This window comes from Chroicocephalus ridibundus, chromosome 18 (genome assembly GCF_963924245.1).
Source record: "Chroicocephalus ridibundus chromosome 18, bChrRid1.1, whole genome shotgun sequence".
Lineage (NCBI taxonomy): Eukaryota > Metazoa > Chordata > Aves > Charadriiformes > Laridae > Chroicocephalus > Chroicocephalus ridibundus.
The window spans coordinates 4,553,378-4,574,979 of record NC_086301.1 but is presented as its reverse complement, the minus strand read 5'-3'; the positions used below and the strand labels follow the sequence as shown (position 1 = coordinate 4,574,979).

Here is a 21,602-nt window from a genome sequence, read left to right as displayed (position 1 = left end):
AGAGAGAAGCCCATGCTGTCTGGCTAGATGGGGAAATAATCTCAATCGTCAGTCGATCAAGATAGCTTATTTGGCCTGTGTGCACATCTAGAAAAAGAAAGGTATTATGGCACAGAGAGACTCGTGCTGTAGAGCCGGCAAAGCACAGAGAGATCAGAGCATGCCAGGCGGGGGAATGGGCTAGAAAGTCAGCACAGTTGTGTTTTGGAAACTCCACTGACACACATGTTCTGTGAGCCACTTACCTCAGGTGCTTTGGTTTAAGAGTCTCTGTTTCGAGTATTAAGCAAGCCCCTGCCGGGTATTTTAACTAGAGCTGAGAGTGTCTGAGACTGAGAAAAGACTAAACCAGAGTCCACATGAAACACAGCAATGGCAGCAAGCCTGGCTGAGATCCCGTCGGGAGGATCTCTTTGGAGCTCAGCGCTGAAAGCCCAGGTCTGCCAAGAGCCGTGCAGCAGCTGCCTTGACAAACGTGACAGAATTGCTTCCCCCAAGCCAGGCACTGTTGCTTTAAAGTGTTTATTACTGACTGTGCTTTTCCGCATACTGTCCCACCTCTGAATTAGGAAGCAGATAGCTTCTGTCCTGGTTGTGAAAAGCAGACACTGACTGATAGAGCGCTACCTGGTTGAAAAGGCTAGTTCAGTACCCATCAAGGAAAAGCTGCAAGGACGTTCTGTGGAGAAGTTCTCTCTGCTTGTATTAAGGTAGGAAGAAAGCATGTGTGTAGGCTACATGATTTAGTGGTGAGGAGACAAGTGGGCTAAAAAGTCTGTCCCCATCTACACTTAGGTGAGTTTCTGCAACTAAAGGGGTCTGTCCGGTAAGAACACAGATCAAGCACGCCAGGCCTTCCGAGAGGGGGTACGGCAATGCAGGCAGCAGCATTTCAGGGGTGGTTTTCTGCCAGGGCTTTAAATCCAGCAAAGCATTGTGCTTTGAAACCTTGCCTCTTTCAATACAGTGTCACATTTATAATAAAGGAATGCTGCATATCTCTTAGGTTTTCCTTTATTACAGGTAAAGCAGCCGGGGGGGTCAGGTGGTCAAAGGGCGGAGTGCTGCCCCAGACGGGCAGTCTGAGCTGTGTGTAAATGCGTACTCTGTGGCAGCAACATCACGGATATGTTAGGTGAGATCAAGGTTGTGTGACTCTCTTTATCCTCTCCCAACAGAATTAAGGGAGCTAGAAAGGATTTATGCAGAAGTTAGTATCAGTTAATATCAATTACTATTGAAGTTTTCTGAAGCGTGCCTTGATTATCAGTTAATTTTTAAGCACCCAAAAAGCATGGTTATCCAGTTATTTCATAGCTAACACCTGCTCTTACCGTTGCAGGTAGCTTTCTCTCTTTGAGGCGGAATGTGCAGAGCCAGCAATGCCCCTGTCTTGGGCACGTGCTTCTGCAGCCTATCGCCTGAGTAACCTCTGTCTTTTGGTCCTTCGTAGACTTTACGCACAGGTGCTGCACTAGATACATTTGGTATCTATTTTATGAATGCATGATTGCGTAGCAGTTATCCAGGTCTCAAATTCGCTTTGAGCTTGTCCCAGATGTATAACCCAAGCACCTCTTTCAAGGTAAGCATTAGAAGGCATGTATTTATCAGGCGTGTATTTATGGGAAGTGAGACTGTATCAAGGTAGGATTAGTGACTATGTTCTTCTCCCATATGAACAGGTCAGATACACAGACAAGCAAATCAGAACCACCTGTCCCTTCTCCCTTCTCCCAATAGTAGCATCTTACTTGGCAAGAATTAGGCTACAGCTGTTGGCATTAGTTTACACGTTTGGCTGGAGAAATGCTTTTTTAAAAATCTCTCTTTTGTAGTTGTTCAGATTCTGCAAATCAAAACCCAGCTGCACTCACCTGGCAGATTAGCAGCGGCAGAAGGGGCAGAGAGAGGACTTGGCCGGGAAATGCGTCTGTGAGGTGCTATAAAAAAAACCCTACCCTTGGCGTGGGATTTCTGGCACAGGTAAGCAAGGCAAGCGAGTAACGAAGCGAAACCCCGACAGTGGAAGCCAAGCTACTACTTGGCTGGGCCTGCTCGGGGAAGGCGGAAGCACCACCCCCCGTAACGTTACTGGGGCTGCTCAGCCTTGCTCCTGGAAAGTGTTACTGACTTCTCCAGGAAGGTAATCATAAACTGGCAGGGCCAAAACTGTCTGTGGCTGCAAACAGAATTTGTTGACTGGGACTCAGCTGTAGTAGGAGGTGATTCCTATCATAGCTCTCTAGAGGAAGGCGAAAACACGCTGAGGCTTTGTTTAAGCCCTCACCTTTAGTGCCGTTGTGGGTTTTGCCTTAAGACCTTGTTTTTTTCTCTTTTATTACTACCGTGATAAATTAAGAGGCAATAGAAAATGGTAAATCCTATCCAACTCCAAGCCAGACTTGCTGCCAAGTGGCGAAAAGAAAGTAAATAACTAGGAATCGGAGAAGAAGAAACCTAAGGACTCAGAGGGAATCTTTCCTCGGTCTGAGGGGCGCTGCACGTACGAGGTTCTGTTTGGCGACCACCCCCCTTACGCTCTTCATTGAAGGATTTCATGTAGCTGTGTGTCAGGATGTGTGTTAAACCTGGGTTAAAGCAGTGGGTGAGCAGAATAAATGTTAGTGCTTGAGATTGTTATAGCTGTCTCTGTGTGGCCTCACATTAATTTAACAGAGCTTGTGCAATTCTGTCTCTAGGGCCAAGCCTGAGGAAGCCGCATCAGTGGGAACATCCAGAACCGAACATGATGGCAATCTGGAAGAACGCTGCAGAGGGAGAAGGATGCACGGATGAGCAAATGGATTTCTTGCCTCGATACCTAGCAAGAGAATGTGAAACTGGTAAGAAAGCAACTCTGATCACTAGCATTTATTTTCAGCCCTCTCAGGCAGGTGGGTTTCTCTGCCTCTCGATGGGTTACGTCCGTCTGTACAAAACCCACCCAGACAGGTGGCAGAGACCCCACGTTCCAGGTTTCTCTTTCAAGACGTGGCCTTTTTCTGTTGTGGCATGGGCAGGGGGGGAAAGCACAGGGCTTCCTCTCTGTCTTCTTTCTTGGTGCTTGGCTTAAATTCTAGAAAAGGGGAAGATGGGCAGCAGGGGATTTTTCTCTGCTTAGTAACTGTGGGAGCGTCTAATGAAGAAATAGGTCTCTTGGCCAGTGTGGCAGGTCAGGGAGTTGGGGCCCTCTTGTCACGACATAAGCCACAGAGTGGCCCTCCCAGGCACTAGCACCTCATTTTCATTGTACAGTAGCCATTTCAGCAGCCTCCCTGGAAAAAAGTCAGGGAGCAGTACAGTAGTCAGCAGCATTAAATTAAATATATAGTCATAAATACACATTATTCTGTAGTTGCCGAGGCATGTTTTTCCCAATTGTACCTTGCTTTCACACTCAAAATGTCTTTTTGATAGCCCATCTTTATCCACACTCCTTCAAATGTGAGTCGTCTTCTGCAGGACACGTTGTGTTTAGCACTTGGTCACAAAAATTGCAGGCAGGTTGGGAGAAATTAGCGCATTACTTGCACATACATTACCTTTCCCTAATGGGAATGCACGAGGCGGAGCTTGTGAAGGTTTTCCTTAGACCCCACTTTGTCACCCAGCTGTGCGGATGAGAGTTGCTGGTACAGAGATATGGAAACCAGTTAGTCATCTTTGTGTCTCTTTCAGCGCCTGTTGGAGCCACAGACAATGGACGAGCTAGAACTGCACCGCTTGCACAAGGGGAATATGCAGCTGACTCCCTACCGCTATTCAGAAGATGGAAAAATCCTGGCGTTGAACAAGGTGGAGATTGAGGGCCTCACATGTCACCTAATCTGCCTGGCTAGGTAAGATGAGACAGCATTTATTAAACATTCAAACAAGCACCCTGCATCCCAACCAGTCACAGTGGCGTTTGGTACACTCACAGCGCAGCCTCGCTGCCCCTCTTCCTCATTTGGCTGCTAATGGGAGTCTGGAATAATCCCCTAGAACAAGTAAAAATTCATATTGGCTTTTGAACGCAGCTCTGCCACCTGACTTGCTTAAAGAGCAAATGCTTCGTTGTCCAGCTTATGAGAGAGACCAGTCAGACGCCTCACACAGTGGACACCCCTCTCCAGATCTATGCTGCCACCCACTGATGGTCCCTTTTGTCTTGTCTTTGTTGGTCCCCGTGACCCTTCCTAACCTCTCCTGCACCTTGGGAGGCCTTGCTGCTCTATAGATGCAGTCAAGTAAATATCCACAGTGATGGTTGTTGCTATATAGATGTAGTCATGTAAATATCCCAGGGAAGCAAAAGAAGTTGTTCTTTTTCTCCCTGATGTTTTCCTGCAGAGTTTGTAAGACAAGGTAAGGGCTAGGTGGTACAAGCAAAATGGTCTCGCGGACCAGGAGGAAATTTGCTGAGCAGGGTAGCGGGAGCGGTTGCAAATAAATACTAATTTTGGTTTTCTTTTTAAGTGGGGGTACCCCCCCCGTCGTGGGAAGTCGCACAGGCAGTAGCCCTTTCAGCACCAATGTAGATCTTCAGCACAAGGATGGCTTAATGGCAGGGGCCCAAGCACATAGAAAGCAGAGTACTACAGAAAATGTAAAGGGGACACTGTCAAAAGGAATGGAAGTGTAATTTCTGTGGTGTGGCTCTCCTCCATCCAAGCACCTTGTAGGCAGATACTCCCCTCCCCATCATCTCCTTGGCTGTTAGTGCAGTATCAATAACAGGAGGCAGCAATCTAGTGTTTGGAGAAAGCATTTCAGCTCATTTACATTCTGTGCCTTGCTCTCTGAACCAGGCTGGCTGGCGTGACGGCAAATTGTATTTCTGCTCCAAGAAGTATAGAAGGTGACTGCCGGTGAGATCTGCTCTCTACAGACCTACAGCAATGCTTCCCGAGGCCTCCCCTCCAAATGCAGAGTAGTTTTGTAAGGGATTGACAACTACTGCCAAAACCTCTATGCCCTGAAGCCAGCAAGGTAAGAAAGTTGACAGTGTCCCCTTTGTATGTTTAAATAAATACAGTCAATCAGGGACCTTCATGCGCAGGAAGGGATGGGGGACACTCACTCTGATGCTTCCCTTTGAAACAACAAAAACAAAACAGACAGACAGACAAACAGCCAGGAATATTACAGAGGAGTGGCGCACGGGCCCAGGGGAGCGCACTCAGGCACGCCCCTAAGTGCACCTCAGTGCCGGGAGAGCACAGCCCTCCCACACACCCCCCCCCACACACTACCACCGAGACGCTCCATTTCAGCCAGTGTTGGAGGTCAGTCCTTCCTCTCAATACGTAGGCTTATTTTTTTTCTCTTAAAATCTGTATATAATATATATTTATATTCTGTATATATATATATTTTTTATATATATATTTATATATCCTATTTACACATATTGCACACCGTCCTCTGGCCTCCTGCATTCCTGCCTGTTAGTGGAAACGTTTCCGTTTCTCCTCTGGATCTGACCCGAAGTCCCGGGACCCGATGCCATTCTGAAGATTTATTAGTGAATCCTTCATCTGCAAGACAAGAAATTTCTCCACTGTGATGCCACCCTAGCAGCAAGAGCGCGTCGACATTTCCTTCCCCATCAGTGCCTCCTCCTTCCACGTAAGTATCGATACCATAATTGTCTGGGTTTTGGGAACAGCATGTCAGGGCTGGGATGTACAAATGGGGACCGAGAAGACAGGAGCCTGCGAGAGACTGTTCTCCAAGATACAACAGAGAAGGGGTAGGCAGAACGAGGTAAGGCGCGAGCAGCTCTCTCCATAGGAGACAGCGGCTTTTATTTATGAACTCTGTTGTAAGCAGCCGGGTGTACAACCGGCTCGTTAGGCAGCAGATACCAAAATCCCTGGCTTTGTGTTATTAAGGGCCCATGCACAGCGCACCGCTTTCATCCAGGCAAGCTATGTACAAATCCAGGGTTGAGGTAAAAAAAGCTTGCTTTCCAAACTGGGATACCAGACACTAGTTATAAAATGTGCTAATATAAGAGTTTTGGCCCTGTAGAACTCTCTCCTTGACGTGCATGGACCTTGGGAGGTGACAGAGAAGCTGCGGTGTCCTGCAAAGAGCCCTTGGGACCTGCTGCCCCCCACTACATCAGAAGATGGATCTAATGGGAGATGGTAGCGGAGGGGACACACCTGATGGACTACAGTGGAACCAGGTAAGGCTGAAGGATTGTGAGCGGGTGGCTGGGAGGACACAGTGACCCTCTAGTCACGGTGCTAACTGGCCGCACGGTCTCACCTGGTCTAGAAGCATCACTGAGGATTTGATGATCTCACGCCATTTTTGTAGCTCTGAGTCATGATACTTCTGCTGAGATTCTAGTAACTGGGCCCATTCTGTCTGAGACTGGGGTAACCTGTCAGGCAGAATATGAGCGAGAGTGAATCTAGGGAAACTGAAGTCAAGGGGGGGAGCGTGTAGATTGGATCAGTTTCTGAGTTTCTGTCTAATCTTTTCATCCTAAAGGGGCAGGTTTTCCTGTGAAAAAATGCATTTAAATGTGCTTAGTATTTTCCTAAATTGGATACCAATGTTACTCTGTCTTACCCATGGTAATTAATTAATTAATTAATAGCAAATATGTGCCTTTTGCAGAAGCTGTTGTAGCGTTGGTGGAACCGAAGGCCTGTTTGCCAGAGGGGACAGTCAGGACAGCAGGCGGCGTGCTCTCATTGCCTGGGAGATGAGTCTACCGACAGATGGCACCGAGGCCACTGACGGGGAGTAATGCACTGCAGTGTAATGGTGTGGGACGAGTAGCCCTGTACAGTTTGTGTGTTTTGTTTTTTCTAGACATGCTGTGTCAGTCTTTATTTAATACAAGGCTTTTTTTTCTTTATTATGAGCAACAGCAGCACAGGCGTTCTTTTAAATGGCAGGTAAGTGTAGATATCAAGACCCTCCCTTCAGGCCTAATTAATCCTGAAGAACAAGGCTGGAGGCTGCTGAGTGGAGCAGAATCAGAGCAGATGCAAGCCCTCAAGGCACTGCTGGGAGGACGAGCAGGACTGGCTGCCCAGAGCTGCCACTCAGGGCCTCGGGCAGCTGCCAGTGGTGAGCCTGGTGAGGAGGTGGAACCTAGCCAGCCAAGGCCAGGATAAATCTCAGACGAGGAGAGCGACGCAAGGAGCGTAGCGACGAGGAGCGTTGGCAGTTAGCGGCGGCAGGAAGGCACGGCAAGCGGCACCCCACTCTGCCTGTTTCTCCTGAGAGGTATGGCTCTTTACTTTTGCATGCCCCCCAGTTAAGATAGAGCTAAGTCACGCTGCTTTCTAACAAAGCTAGAAGTCTTTCCTACTTTGTTTTCTGCTTACCTTTTTGGGCTCTGCTTATTTCTATCATAGCTAAAAAGTCTTTCTTGATTACTTCTTGGGCTTTGTTACTTTCTAACACAGCTGAAAGCCTTCCCTACTTTGTCTTCTGCTTACCTCTTTGGGCTCTGCTGCTTTCTAACAAAGCTAGAAGTCCTTCCTACTTTGTTGTCTGCTTACCTCTTCGGGCTCCGCTGGTTTACTAACAAAGCTAAAAGTCTCTCCTACTTCTTTTTGTTTTCTGCTTACCTTTTTGAGCTCTGTTGCTTTCTAACAAAGCTAGAAGTCTTTCTTACTTTTCTGCTTACCTCTTTGGACTTTGCTGGTTTCTATCAAAGCTGAATCTCTCCTTTCCAGGCTCCAGTAGAGATTTTTCAAGCCTCCTTTATGGAATTCCTTGTGTTAGTAAGAGAGCTCATCTGCAGCTACAACTTGCTTCTTGGGTAAGTTCCTCCTCTCTCCCTGGCAATGTAATCTAATAGTCTAACTCGTTCCCCTCTTACCTTAGCAAACAGGCAGAGTGGGGTGCTGCTTGCCGCGCCTTCCTGCCGTCGCCAACTGCCATGCTAACTGCCAACGCTCCTCACGTCGCTCTCCTCGTCTGAGATTTATCCTGGCCTTGGCTGGCTAGGTTCCACCTCCTCACCAGGCTCACCACTGGCAGCTGCCCGAGGCCCTGAGTGGCAGCTCTGGGCAGCCAGTCCTGCTCGTCCTCCCATCAGTGCCTTGAGGGCTTGCATCTGCCCTGCTCAGCTGGCTCCAGACCTGGAGATAAAATGAATAAATGTTAATAGTAAAAACATGGACCCACTCCTCATGGTCAATAAACACTCTACTACTAATAAAGTCTCCTTTCCTTGTCTGAGAAAGAAATGTTAATTAAGCATGACAATAAAAAGCCAACCCAAGTAAAAACATGGACCCAACTCTTCATGGTCAATAATCCTAGTCTCTACTAAGTAACACTCTACTATACTAATAAAGTAGTAATAAAAAAACTTTCCTTGTCTAAGTGGAGAGGCTACATACTTAGGATTGGTACACTTAGTTTTGGGGACTGCTGACTTGCCCCTGCCCTCAGAGAACTTAAGTCTCAGTACAACTAGATATGGAAAAAAATGTCTACGGAGCCTCAGATGGAACATTCCTGAGCATGCCTGGCCTTTGACTCAGCAGAGGGGTTCAGTCTACTTCCGCCGCACTTGTGGTTGTAACCTAACAAAGTTACTTGTGCAGGGGGAGGGCATACAGAGCTACCTACGTAATTAATGCCAGCACACGCACATTACAAGGAGCATAGAAATAGCATGTTATATCCTGTACTTAAATACTATATTGTAGTGGTCTAAATAAATACCAAGAGTCCCAGAGAAAGAGAAAGCAGGCAAAATCACTTTCTGTATCTGCTCCTGGGAAAGTAGCACGGCTATTACGGGGAAATTATTATTAATTCCCTTCCCTAATAAGGAGAAATGAGAAAGCCCATAAAATGAGACAAATCATGCAAAAAATGTCATCCTGACAGTAGCACCTGGCTATGGATGCTTCTAGTCAAACGCAACATAGCAAGGGAACAACTGTGACCACACAAAAGTACAGCCAGAAAGGGGACAAAAACAACCTTAGCAAAGTGGACTCGGGGTGCTCTCAACGTCTGAAAATAGAGGAGAGACTATTCCAGCAGGATACCTGGCACTTACGTACATTAAAAAAAGCATTCACCTAAAAATTCCAGAAGGAATTCAAAACAAAATTGCTGCCTATCATTACAGCCAACCACCTATGGGATGTCAGGTCACCGCTTTAAATGCCGTCTACAGAAAGGTGCTGTGGAGCACATCCTGGCAGGTCTGCCTTTGATCCTAGACAAGATGGCGGAATCTATATCATAATAAAGACTGACCACAACAATAAATTCCAGTTGGAGGCTTTCAGCATGCTTTCTGCAAAAGGACATGCTACCATACAGCCTAGAGCTCTGTGCGTTTAGCACACACCAAGTGCACACTACACTGAAATAGGATGGCCAAAAAGCCTTGGACAAGGTTCCACGCTACCAATTATTAAAGAAACTAAGTCAATCTGCAATCACACTTGACTGCTCACCATCTAGCACCGCCAGGGAACGCCTAGGTCATTACGGAGCGCCCTGTGCCCTCCTCATTCACTCTCTTCCTCCCACACTCTTAACAGCTTGCTGATACCTGCACCGACACTTTTCCAGACACGCACCTAACAATTGCCTGTGTGGCACACGCCCAAATTCTCCTCTGAGTACAAAGGGTTCTTTCTAAGACACTGCTTTTCCTACAGAGGGAAGTTTAGCCATCAAAGGAGAGGGAAGGACAACCTTGGCCCAAGAATGCAAAACATTTACTTGTAGAGCATCCTCCGTTACACAGGATGCTGGGAAGATGCAGAGGTTGCCTTAACTCGCTGTCTTCTGCTGCAGCTGTTCAGCAGTTTCAGATCTGGAAACACTGATGGCCCCGCAGCTTCAGCTAACTACCCGCTTCATCTAATTTACACAAAGAGGAAGCAATCTACAGGAGAGCCCGGAGCTTGGGTGTTCCGGGAAAGCCTCTAACATCCATAGGAACCATACAAAAAGAAACAAAGACAAAGCAAATGCGACAGTACCTTTCCTGTAGCCGCAAGCCCTGCCATGCCGTGAGCGTCTGCGTGGTATATTCCAACATCCAGAGTTTGTAGAACAGCATCATATTGAGAATGACCAGCAGCACCAGACTGGAAATAAAGAAAACAGACAGTTTACTAGGAGCACTTCAAAGCCCACAGCCAGCCAGTCACACCTGGGAAAATGCCCAGGGCTTTAAGAAGGTGTCTGGGGCCCAGGTCCACGCCATATGTGAGTGGGGATTTAATCTGAGTAAGGGCCAGGTGATCAGAACCCAAAACTTCATCTTGTGGGAGAAATGTGTGAGCAAGAAGGATGGACAGAGAGAAAGACAGGGCTGACGGATCAGACACAACAGGTTGGATGAGTGGATGTGCCGAATGCAGAGAAAGGGAGGGAAGCGGGAGAGTGAAGAAGAGGTAAAAAGAGAGACAGTACCTGAAACAGATCCTAATGGGAGCAGGGAAGAGAAAAGACGGAGTAGCTGCAGGTTAGAAACAGACTGACACAGAACAGGAGAAACTGGGCTGAGTGGAGAAGGCTCATAGACAGCACAGAAGATATATGGGGTGGGGAGAAGGGAAGAAAGGAACAGCGGGAAGAGAGGCAGGAAGGACAGACAAATAACCATGTGCCTGCAACTGATGGTGAAATTCGCTCAGCAAAAGATGAGCGTGTAGCTCTATGTGTAGCTCTTGCAGACGTGCCCAAAGCGTGCCCATGCAGGGCACTGCGTGACACGTAGGTGCATGTTGCAGCCTGGACGCACCCAGCCTTACCCAGTCCTACATGCACCGATGGGAACACCACTACTCTGACCAGATACTGTACTGCTCCTCTCACCCTCCCCACCGCCGCGCATGGGCATTTCCACTCCTCCCCTCAGCCACGCTCGGGAATAGATTCCAAAATAGCATGCTTGTGCCTGTCTCTGAATAGTGGAGCTATTTTGCTGGAAGAACGGCCCACTATCACCCAGCTCAGTCAGTCGGATGGCCGCTGGCCAGAAGAGTATTCTGAAATCATTATGGAGGGCTCTCTCCCTCTAAGCTAAGCTAGTAGCCTGCCAGGAGACGTTGTAAAGCTTTTGTGCTTTCCTACCCGAAGTTTTAATTGCATCTCACCCATTTAGACACAGAAGATAGCACGAGGCTGTCTTCTCATCATTACATTACCTCGCTTATCATTACAGCAACCAGCTGGGTTACTGCTGCAAACCTCTGCCGTCTTTATCCCTGCTGGGAAAAGGAAATGCAGAAAGGAGCTCAATTTTAAAAGTAACCTCAGTCTATAAATCTCGGCTTCTTCCCACCTCAGTCAAAGGTGGGTGGAGCTTAAGAAAAGAATAAGACCAAGTTCTGCAGTTCCTCCAGGGTTAACAGGATGCTTCCACTTCCATAAGTGATGAAAAAACCCGCCCTATTGGGATTTCTCCCTTAGACTGTACCGCTTCGGAGCCCCTGCCCGGCAACCGCTGCAGCACGGTTGAAACATGAAACACATGAAAGCTACCGTCAGCCCAAGAGGCAGAGAAACGATAAATACGCCTGGGTTTAGGCATAAGGACTGAGCCACAGGGATACAAGGGCCTCATACCCAGCTCACTTTGAGCACACGTCCAGCCAAGCCCAAGACTAGCAACTCTGAAAGGTTGTTGAAAAGGGACCCAAACCAAATGCAGTTCTTGCTGCTGAACTAGTGAATTCATGCCAATCTCTCTTGCTTTATGTGTTTCTACCCTTATTTTACAGAAATCGTCTCTAAACAGTCTAGCTTCTGTCTGAGATACTATCTCTCGTCAAAAGGGCTGGCCAGGACCAGCCCCGAATAGGTTTTCCCAGGCCAGAGGAAAGAAGTAACAGACAAGACTCCTCATATACACTGAGCCCTGTTGTGATAGCACAGTAACTCCCAGAGAGCTTTGCATGGTCATCTTTCATGATGACAGCTAGTTTGTCAGCAGATTACATTAAATGACTTATTTTAAATTAGAAAAAAAAAAACACACCACAGTTGCTAGAGGTCATTGAAAATCTCTAAACTGAGTCCCTGAAATAAAAAAGACTCTTTCTACTTGTTGTATTTCTACTCTTTTTAAGCACTGACTCCCTTCTTGCACAGCTGCCCCGCCCCTCGCCCTGCTTGCCACTATCAAACATTGCGTGCCAGACAGTAAAGCTGACCTGCATTTAGGACTCCCCCAGCAGAAACATGCACGTCTGTGAAGGCCGCATTTGGTTAAAACAAGGTCAAAACTGAAGGGAAAGGAGAGACTTTGATAAAATAAGAACCAGAACCTACAGAGACAGATAAGTGGCCAGCTTAGTACTGGGAAAGGCTGGGCTCAAGCGAGACGAAACAGTTGATGGGACACTTGAGGGACATTTTAATTCGTTCTTTTCTGCCTGTCATTGCTTTTCTCTCTTCTGTGCTGCACAAAGTTTGGGACCAGACAAGAATATGAGAGAGAAAAGACTGGCACAAGGGAGCACAGAACACCAGAAACATGAAAGAATCAAAAGTTGTTAAAAGCTGACTGTGAAGGAAAGCAAAAAAATCACTCACACAAAACTGATGACAAGGAGCAGCTTAGAGACACTCTGCAGGTGGAAGCCGCTGGGGCTCTCCTCAGGGATGTGCCGTGTCTGAGTGGAACCTGAGGAGACAGACGTGTTTAGGCCAGGAAATGCTGTCCTATGGGGAGGGCAACCCTTTACCCACCCCTCTCCATCTCAATCAATCAATGATAATACATCCTCCGTGCCCTGAAAAGCCCTGGCCCCTCTTCCCATTAACCCTCTGTGAGCAAAGCTCTTATTTTTCACCAGAGGTACCCAGCTGTCCATCCCCAAGCGTGCGGGGTCTGCAGTCCCTCACCTGCCACATGCTTGATTCGATGTGCAACCTCCTCATCCGTGGGGGTGGTGACGGGACTCAGCACCTCCTCCAAGTGCGGCACCCGCAGATGGGCATGGGCCCGTTTCCTACGGCGCACAGTCGATTGCTTGCTCACTTTCTCTTTGGGGGATTGTCTGTGGACCTCAGCCAGGTATGTGCTCTCAGTTTTGGTCAGTTCACTCTCTGCAGAGACAGCAGGGGAAAGCATTTAATAGAAGTGGCACTGGCATTGCAGAGATAAGACTTAAACCCTCTAATGGCACAGCTGCCCGTGCCAAACAAGTTGGCAGGGTCTAAGAGGCCCATGCCAGAGGACACACTACACATCCCTTACACCTTTTGCCAAACTCTGACCCCAGACTGCCTGCGATCCTGCCAGAGAGCAGGATTTGATGACCCGATTAATTCCAGCAAGCACTATCAACGCTGTGGAAATAACTTTGGCTGGCCCCTTTCATAAGCTAAAGCTACTCCGAGGGTCTGATCCCCAGTATGCTGGCAGCAGGTATCAGGGAGGCATGCATAAACTATGGAAGGTGCCACTGTTCGTGGGTCATTACCACAGATCCAGTCATTGCCACTCTTACCCAAATGTCGGAAATAATCTTCTAGGCCACTCCAAAAATTCTTCTCAATGAAGGATTTCACCAGCCCCCAAGGCTGTTTCCTGTATCGTAACTCTGTGGAAACCCTATGTGAAGAAAGGAAAGTCACTCTCCCAATTTTGCTTCCCGAACGTGAAGTCAATTCACAATCCTTTGTCAATGTAAATACAAGAAATAACTACGCACACTGTTATATCTGGAACGGTCTCTGCCCTTCGTGTCTCTCGAGAAGCATTGCATGAAAAGTCCTTCCAAAGGCAGTGGCAGGAAGGCCTCAAGAGAGCCACCCCCGAGAGGGCTCCAGAGACCTTCAGCCATGTGGCAGGCAGACATTTAGATTACTTATCAAGTCAAACACAAAAGCCTATAGCTTTGCCTGGTACCAAATTCCTCTGCTTGTCCCCCCAACGCATCTCAGAGGCACAGTCCCTTGGAAGCATGTCCTGTTGCTTATCACATGTAGTTGACTGTGTTTGACAACTAGCCCTGCAAACCACCGCTTCCAAGAAGGGGACAAGAAAGCTCTGCAAATCCCCTCCCTGACCCAGCTGTAACTCCTCTGCATCGGGTCTATTGTTTGCTTGATGTCACCACAGTAGGCGTCTGCCCCTACGGTAACTCTTCGTGATAGGAGGGTTCTGGCAACAGGACAAAGAAATAAGGCTAAGTTCTCCCCAACCCCTTCTAACACACCAAACAGCAGAACTCCCACCCAAAGGTGACTTTTGGTTGTCAGTAAAGCTCTTTATCCCACAAGAAGTGTACCTGAGTCGGCTTTTGTTTCTGGCAACACGAGTCAACGTGTAGCGGTTAATGGTGTAGAAATAATCATGGTAGGGGACGTCGTGAGTTAGCACCTCTGCATCTATGACATAGCACTCGCTTTCTTGGCTGGCTTTGTACATTGTCTGCATAAAAGACAGCATGCAAGGCAACTATTAGTCTGGTTAGAACACGGCTTTGATAAGACTAGCACCTTTACTAGCACTTTACAAAAACAGCTTTGCCACAGAGGAGAGACCACACCCGTACCCAAGCCCCATCTCTGCAATTTTTCTGTGAACAGCTCACCTTTAAGAGAAGGCATATTCGAGGAAACCACGGGTTTCACTCAGATGCTTCCCAAGGGCATATTTCAAAAGGGGCATTCAGTTCCAGCAGCTCAACCTCCAGCATTTTGTATCAGATACGTAGTTATGTACACTGCCACACGAGGATCAGTTCTTTGGGACCTTTCCAAGTGTTACCTCTTCTCATTAAACTGATATCTGTCTCGTCAGGGCCTGACGTAAAATCAGAGGTGGCCTTGCTTTGAGCAGAGGTCCTTTCTGGCTAAATTATTCTGCAATTCTAAACACCATAAAACCACGTCAATTACTTCTTTTAAGTGCTTCTGATCTGCTTCTTTGCCCCAGAACAAACCTCACACAGGGGACCGACACCGTTAACTGCAGATCCATATGCAAAAGTATGGCTTTTCTTACAGACTATTTCTGCTTACCTCTGCAGCAAGGACACAGAAAAGTGCACCTCAGTGGTTGATCCTAAAATCACAGTAAAATAAGCCATGGCCTTGCTTGCCCGAAAGTGTACTGTTCCCATTGCCCATCGCTTTGCTCTCTCACTTTCTCTTATCTTCCCTGCACACAGTCTTTGCCTCTGAACAGCACACTCCATGCCATCCCTACAAGGTACACCTTGCTGCTGGGATTCTCCTCTCCCTGAAACGTAATGCTCAGGCCCTCATCTTTTCTTGGCTCTCTCTTAGTATTCCCTTGAGCTAACTCAGCATTGGCCTTTGGCCACTTAAACATATCTCTGGACACTGAAGGAGACCTTTCCTCCCTCTCTAGCTGCAGCCCCTACTAGACACAGCTAGCCTGGCTCTTACCAGCGCGTTGCACATGCTTCCCTTTTTAAAAAGGTCAGTTAAGTGTCCTCACTAGTAACAAAAACGCCTGGACATCTCTATGTAGAGCTGTTAGAAGGACTGCCCAGACAGTATCTGACTTTCTTGTGCCCTGCTCATGAATAAGATCTGCTGGACCGACCACAGCTCAAGAAACACCAGTACAGGTGACACACACAGTTGTCAGGATGCACTGGTTCGTTTACAAACTCATCTGCTCTTGCTGGAAAATTTATGGTCCTTTCCTTGCAATGCAATCCAGCGTGAGTGTAAGATTAGCTATTCACATTTGCAGCGATACCAGGTAGCAAGTTAATACAAGAAAAATGTGTAAAAAAAAATGGATAGGGAGAATAAAAACATGCAAAGCAGCGTGCCCAAGACAAGAAAATAAATCACAGATCTGTTTCTACAAAGCATTACACCCCTGCTCCCCTTTCACATACCTGCGTCTCAGTGACAGTGGCAGTTTTGGGGGCCAGAGGGTTGGTGAGGGTAATGGTATACAAGATCACTCTGGTCTGATTGCCATTTTCTTCCTTCTTCCAGGGATGAAAGATAATATCTGAGAGGATAAAACAATACTGCATTGAAGTAACTGGAGAGGGATCTCGGGTAAGTTCCCTAGGGAAAGGCATAGCTGTATAACCAAGCTCACGACAGTACTTCCTTTCCCTTGGAGAGCTTGGCTGCAGAAGCACTAGAGCTCAACTGAGTGCGAAAGAAAGGTCTCCTGTATTAAATGTGAATATTTTCCTGTCTTTCAAGTGCAAGGAAAAGGGGAGAGGCTGGGGACATATCTCCTTCAGCAAACCTACAGTTACAAGGAAAGGAGGACCACAGCACGCCAAGGGACTCTCTCTGTGCATTGTCAACTGCACAGTCCGTGCCAGTGTCTGGTGTGAAGCTAGAAGAGCTTTTCCTTACACTGTTAAGCCTTGACACAGGATCAGGCCTTAGTTGATGTTAAGAGTCTGCTTCTTCCATAAACTTAGATCCGTCTCTTAGGAAATAAAACTAGATAGCCAAACAAGGGTGGTTCTACCTGCTGTTGATTACTGTCAGTACAGACTACAGCTGTCCCAAGATCTCCTCAGAATATTACCCAATACCTCTATCACCAGGCAAAGTTACACCTTCAAGGCATGTGCCGAGACTTTCCTTCTGTACAGGCCTCTGTACCTCGCAGGAAACACAGCCTCTGTCAGTGACCGGGCTTTGCCAGCAGCAACTTACCAGAAAACCGCCGCTGTTCCATGAAGTCCCTCTGGAACTGTGAGTCCGTGAAAAGCAAGTCGTACAGTTTGTCCACGCTGAAGTTGAACACTTCGTTCACATACTGACGGCCGTTCAGATCCTCGTAAAAGGCTTGGACCTCCCCTGTGGGGAAACAAGCCCACAAGCCCTAGCCATCATCCTCCGTGCCAATATCAGAGGCTGTGCTTTCACAGTACCAGGACCTTAGTATTTTACTTTGTGACGGAGGAACCCAAAGGAAGTATTTCTAAACCCTTTCCTCCACTGATCCAAGGACAATAGTTGGAACGTCAGAAGGGGTAATTAACTACATGGGTTATTTTAAGGACATGGTTCCAAACAGCCCACGCATTCACCTTCGGCAGGCCCAGGATGGGAATTCTTTGCATCTTCTGAACTCTTAGGGTCCAGAAAAGGAATTCAATATTTGCTGCTCCAGTCCTTCACCGGAAAGGATGGGAGAAGGCTGAAAACAACACTGACTGAACACTGCCCTTCCCCACCTACCTTCATCATGGGTCTCTGAGGAGTCACTGAGCTCAGTCGGAATGTCTTCATTGTCATTGAAGTCTAGGGAAGGGGAGTTCACAGGGCCGATGATCTCTATCTTCTCTCCCATGATATTTGCAATGCCAAGGTCTTTTTCCACAGGACTCTCTGCCACTGCCTCCTCCTCTTCTGGTAGCACTCCATCAAACTGCAGCACGGGGAAAGCATAATGAGGGCAAGATCAGCACCTGGAAACTGGGGGTTATTTCTGAAAACTTTACATCTGTGGGCCAATTTTCATACCTTTGAACATTTGGTCTTGACATGTCTGGAAATTAAATAATATAGAGAGGAGGAAGGTTACCATACGGTGTTTATAAAACACACGGACACGTTAGATCACTTCCTCTCCAAGAAAACATACAGTTCAAGCTTGGGACATAGACAAGGCTTTGTGTTTGTTCAGACAAGCACAGAAACAATACTGGCTTTGTCCCTAAACAAGCCCTGTACAGCTAGGAAGATCTGTGGTTATATCTAAACAAGGTCCGCTCTGACATAATACTGTGAGGGCACACACTGTTTCCTAAGGAGTAACTAAAGGCAGAGAAGAAATTATAACCCTTTTATCTCCAGCACTCCATTTGTTTTCATCTACAAGTATAGAACGGAAAATGCCCTAGCTGTTGAGAGTCCCACGTTACTGGCTTTTAGGACAGGCACACTTTGCTCCCTTTTTCTTGGGCAAATGCCATGCTGACTGATATCACTGACTCGAGGATGGTGGTCAGCTGCAGGGTAAACAGTTACCTCGTACATTCAAGCGCTAACAGCTGGATGCCAGAGAAAAAGATTACGCCTCCCACTGCACTGGAGGAAGAACACTTACCGAGGCTGGCGCTTCACTGCTTCCCGTAGATGTCAGTGTGCTGGCAGTGACAGATTTCTTTGGCAGCTGAGGGCTAGCTTCTGGCTTGGCCTCCATGCTGCTTTTTGAGGAGCTGTCATTGACTTCATTCTCTTCCACGGGGATTTCTTCACAGTAGCTGAGACGCCACAGAGAACACAGGTTTTTATGTTTACCCCTCTCAGTACAGCTACAACTGGACACACAGAGCAAGTAAGAATACTTCTATGAAGTTTCCAGACTGACCGGAAGCAGAAATGGCTCAGTGCAGGGAAGATCACGCCCAAACTTTTCAAGTGTTCGCACACAGACTGACAAGCATCAGCCCTTTCTGACCACGTAACACGCTGACTGGCCTTGTGACTGGGATGCTTTGGCATTTACAGAAATGCTCATCTAGCTCAGCAAGTAGAGAGGCAGGCATTTCAGTCCCTACCAACTTCCATGAGAAAATGGTATGCTTTCAGCTTTTTAGACATCACACACTGAAAGGCAAACGTTCGGCCAGCACCCAGAATCTCTCACCATGGACAATCACCACTTTGAGGTATGCAATACATCAGGACTCCTGCTCTCCTGAGGCCATCTTTTCTTCATCACAGGCAGATTTTACTCCTCCTCACTCACCCCATTGTGTTGAAGTCATCATCAGGAGGCACATAGTCTTCATCATCACTGGTCAAACCCAGCTCGTTCCCATAACACTGGTGGACAAAGTGCCAGAGCTCCTTTGGACAGAGAGGCTAAAAGAGGGAACAGAAAACAGCACACATTTTCACCTGAGAATACTAAAATATAGTGAACTTTTGGAACTACTATTGTCAGGACTATTACATGCCTTGCCCTGAAAAGAGAAGTGATAGATTCTGACATAGCCCCTGATGGGAAGTACCCCCTTCCGATGGGCTCACCTCTTCTGAATTCCAGCAATGCTACAAGGTGGATTGTGTGTTAGTGCCAGGTAGGCCCAGCTCCTTCCTGGCTAAGAGTTGTGGGTGTATGTATCCTTACATCATTAGGCCAAGCTGGCTTAAGAGATTGCCCTCATCAAGCAATAAGAGGCCCTTTCGCCAAGTAAGCCTTCACCATGAGCCCAGGTTCTGCCCTAATATCTGACTTTTTTATTTTCCCATGCCACAATCTCATGTTATTAAAGACTATCAGAAAGCCAACATGAGGCTATACCCAGAGCAGCACACAAAATGAGATTTCCCACTACTACAATGCTGCGCATGTAATCATGTAAGCAGTAAACCTGCACTTCCCTCCACACGTGTTTTCCCCACCTCTTCTGTTGTGCCTCCATTATGTCTCCTACTATACCAAACCCCAACGCCTTGAGTTTTTCCCCTCTGAGTTCGTTTAAATTAAAGCTACCTAAAGAATTACAGCTGCAGGGAAAACCGCCTAAAACAGCAAAAAAGAATAACATTTCCTGTTGCAGTTTAAAATCAAAAAGAGTTTGTCTCACCAGATACTATTGTGAAAAGCTTGTGTATACTTCCAGCTAGTAAGAGAAAATGAACTGTCACGACCGTTCACAAAAGCCCACCTCTTCAGGGATGCAGGTCAGTTGATCACCATATGACTGTGTTCTGAAGCTCTTAAGAAACGGGGCAGCAGAACTTGTGATTTAAATATGTGGGGGATGAAAAGGGATTAATTTTTACCCATAAGAAATTTATGACCAATGACAAAGATGTCTTGGTAATGAGGGAAAATAAATCTTGTGAACTTTTTCTGAGTTGCTGGCTTGAAGTTCTTCCCATAGCTACTGCATGGAATAAGGCAGGAAATTTTTAATCTAGTTCCCAAATGCAGTGATTAAAAGCATGGGGAAAAAACCTCTAATGAGAAACTTCTATCCAGAAAAACATCTACGTCTGTTTCACCTTCTTCCTACACGTGCTCTAATTTGCATGCCTTAGCAAGAAAAATGGACTAGGTTCTTTCTCCCTCTCTCCTGCCAGGCATGGATCCTACATTTGGAAAAAAAGAGCTCTGGAAGTGTTTCTATCACTCCACATCTCAGTTCCCATTTGCTTTGACCTTGAAACCAAGGGCAGTGAATTTTGTTAGGAACTTCAAAAGGCTAATCAAATTACAGCATACAGTAGCAACACAAGCTGCCCAATGCAAAGCGATCCTTTTGCATACCAAATACTACCCCGATTTTCAGGACAGGGTATTATTGTGCATGCTTGATTACTTAAGCCTTCCAAGTATGGTATGAACTCAAGCTGGAACATCTTGAAACACTGGTAGCACTGTAACATCAGTTCATGAGTCTTACTCCCGCTGTGAGGCCAGAAATACTCAATGGACTGCGGAACAGATACTCAGATCAAATATAGCACATATGAGGTCTCTGGCACAGCAGGTGCACAGCCCTGCTTTATTTCAAAATCCAACCCACTGAGCCCTTACCCAGTGCACCCTGCACCTACCATTGTTCTTGTTTGCTTTTGGGATGTCCTGAACACATACTCTTTTTCTGTCCTATCTTGAACTCTGCAATTCCAAAGCACAGACTTACTAAGAGCTCTGCCTGTGCAGCGAGCTATTTCTGTTGCATTTTGAACTGCTTTCTTCTGGGCTGGTTTCACTTAAATTACGGACCTCAAAAAAACTCCTTCCTGAGGCACATGCTTCTATGCCTCAGCAGAGGCAAAGTGGCATTTACTGTGAGTGCAAGACATGCCTGTACGTAGACAGAATTCCGTGCGAAAAGAGAGAACTGAACGTGCAATTATGTACCTGCTCTGCCTAAACACATGTGCTTACTGTCCCTATGTCTTTTTATGCATATAGATTAGTCACAGGAATTATGCTCCTGCATATATTCATCACCTCCCTTCCATCCCACCCCAACACCGAGGTGCTGGTCTCTGTACCTTGTCAAGGAGAGCATTCTGCCAGAGTCTGAACATCATCATGTACGTCCTGTCTCGAGCCCCAAAGGAAGTAAAAAAGTGCTGAATGGGAAGAGATGGAGAGAAAAATCAGTTCAGAAAAGGCCTAAAAAAGGGAAGAAAAAGAGACAAGCCTGTTTGGATCACTTTCCAGCTACAGTTTACAGAAGGACTGAGCACGCCATACAGCACAGCTGCTCAGTTCTTGGGCACAGACTGAAACCCACGGAGGCCTCACAGGGAGGCTAAGTGCCTCTCACGCACGAGAGCAAGTCTGAGCACAGAAAGAGTTCTGTTAGAGATATGCTACTATACGACTCAGATCTCTGAACTGGCTCCACACCCCACATACAAGCTATGTGTGTTCCATTCTCAGTCCAAGGTCTGCAGAAGCTCTGCACCCAGCCTTCTTCCCTTGGTGCTTCCTCCCAGGCCCCAGGTAGCAAAAGCAGTCAGTTTGGAAAAATCCCGCAACGCACTTATATTCCCCTGCCCCTGACAGCCGTAAGGGTGGTCCCAGAGGTGGAAGCTTCAAGGATGTACCTTTTCAGTGTCAGTGCAAACTTGGATGGCATTAGGAATGAGCCGTGCTGTTTTTTCCTTGGTCATCGAGCAGATATCCTTCAAGCGAACTGTCAGCTACAGTCAGAGCC

General features: G+C 47.0%; 1 protein-coding gene and 1 long non-coding RNA gene across 11 annotated transcripts in view; one reads left to right on the top strand and one right to left on the bottom strand.

The window, feature by feature from the left end:
* The first annotated feature begins 1,808 nt into the window (after positions 1-1,808).
* On the top strand, positions 1,809-7,885 carry LOC134524995 (uncharacterized). Its single transcript, XR_010073657.1, has 9 exons — positions 1,809-1,986; positions 2,703-2,846; positions 3,682-3,842; positions 4,794-4,974; positions 5,437-5,613; positions 6,019-6,178; positions 6,619-6,768; positions 6,876-7,236; positions 7,692-7,885. It is a non-coding gene; the product is annotated as an uncharacterized LOC134524995 (long non-coding RNA).
* Positions 3,301-21,602, bottom strand: part of GRAMD1B (GRAM domain containing 1B) — a 134,054-nt gene continuing 115,752 nt past the window's right edge. For 9 of the 10 annotated variants that reach the window (XM_063355376.1, XM_063355378.1, XM_063355371.1 and 6 more), the window contains 14 exons: positions 21,493-21,588; positions 20,932-21,012; positions 18,665-18,780; positions 18,020-18,176; positions 17,149-17,338; positions 16,621-16,764; positions 15,831-15,949; positions 14,241-14,383; positions 13,458-13,561; positions 12,850-13,053; positions 12,538-12,628; positions 9,975-10,082; positions 6,262-6,379; positions 3,301-5,522 (listed from right to left, as the gene is read on the bottom strand). In XM_063355376.1, coding sequence (XP_063211446.1) covers positions 5,433-5,522; positions 6,262-6,379; positions 9,975-10,082; positions 12,538-12,628; positions 12,850-13,053; positions 13,458-13,561; positions 14,241-14,383; positions 15,831-15,949; positions 16,621-16,764; positions 17,149-17,338; positions 18,020-18,176; positions 18,665-18,780; positions 20,932-21,012; positions 21,493-21,588 — 1,761 coding nt within the window. In that variant the 3' untranslated portion in view covers positions 3,301-5,432. Of the gene's footprint in view, positions 5,523-6,261; positions 6,380-7,971; positions 8,100-9,974; positions 10,083-12,537; positions 12,629-12,849; positions 13,054-13,457; positions 13,562-14,240; positions 14,384-15,830; positions 15,950-16,620; positions 16,765-17,148; positions 17,339-18,019; positions 18,177-18,664; positions 18,781-20,931; positions 21,013-21,492; positions 21,589-21,602 lie in introns of those variants that run through there. The other variant, XM_063355375.1, reaches the window with a different exon arrangement.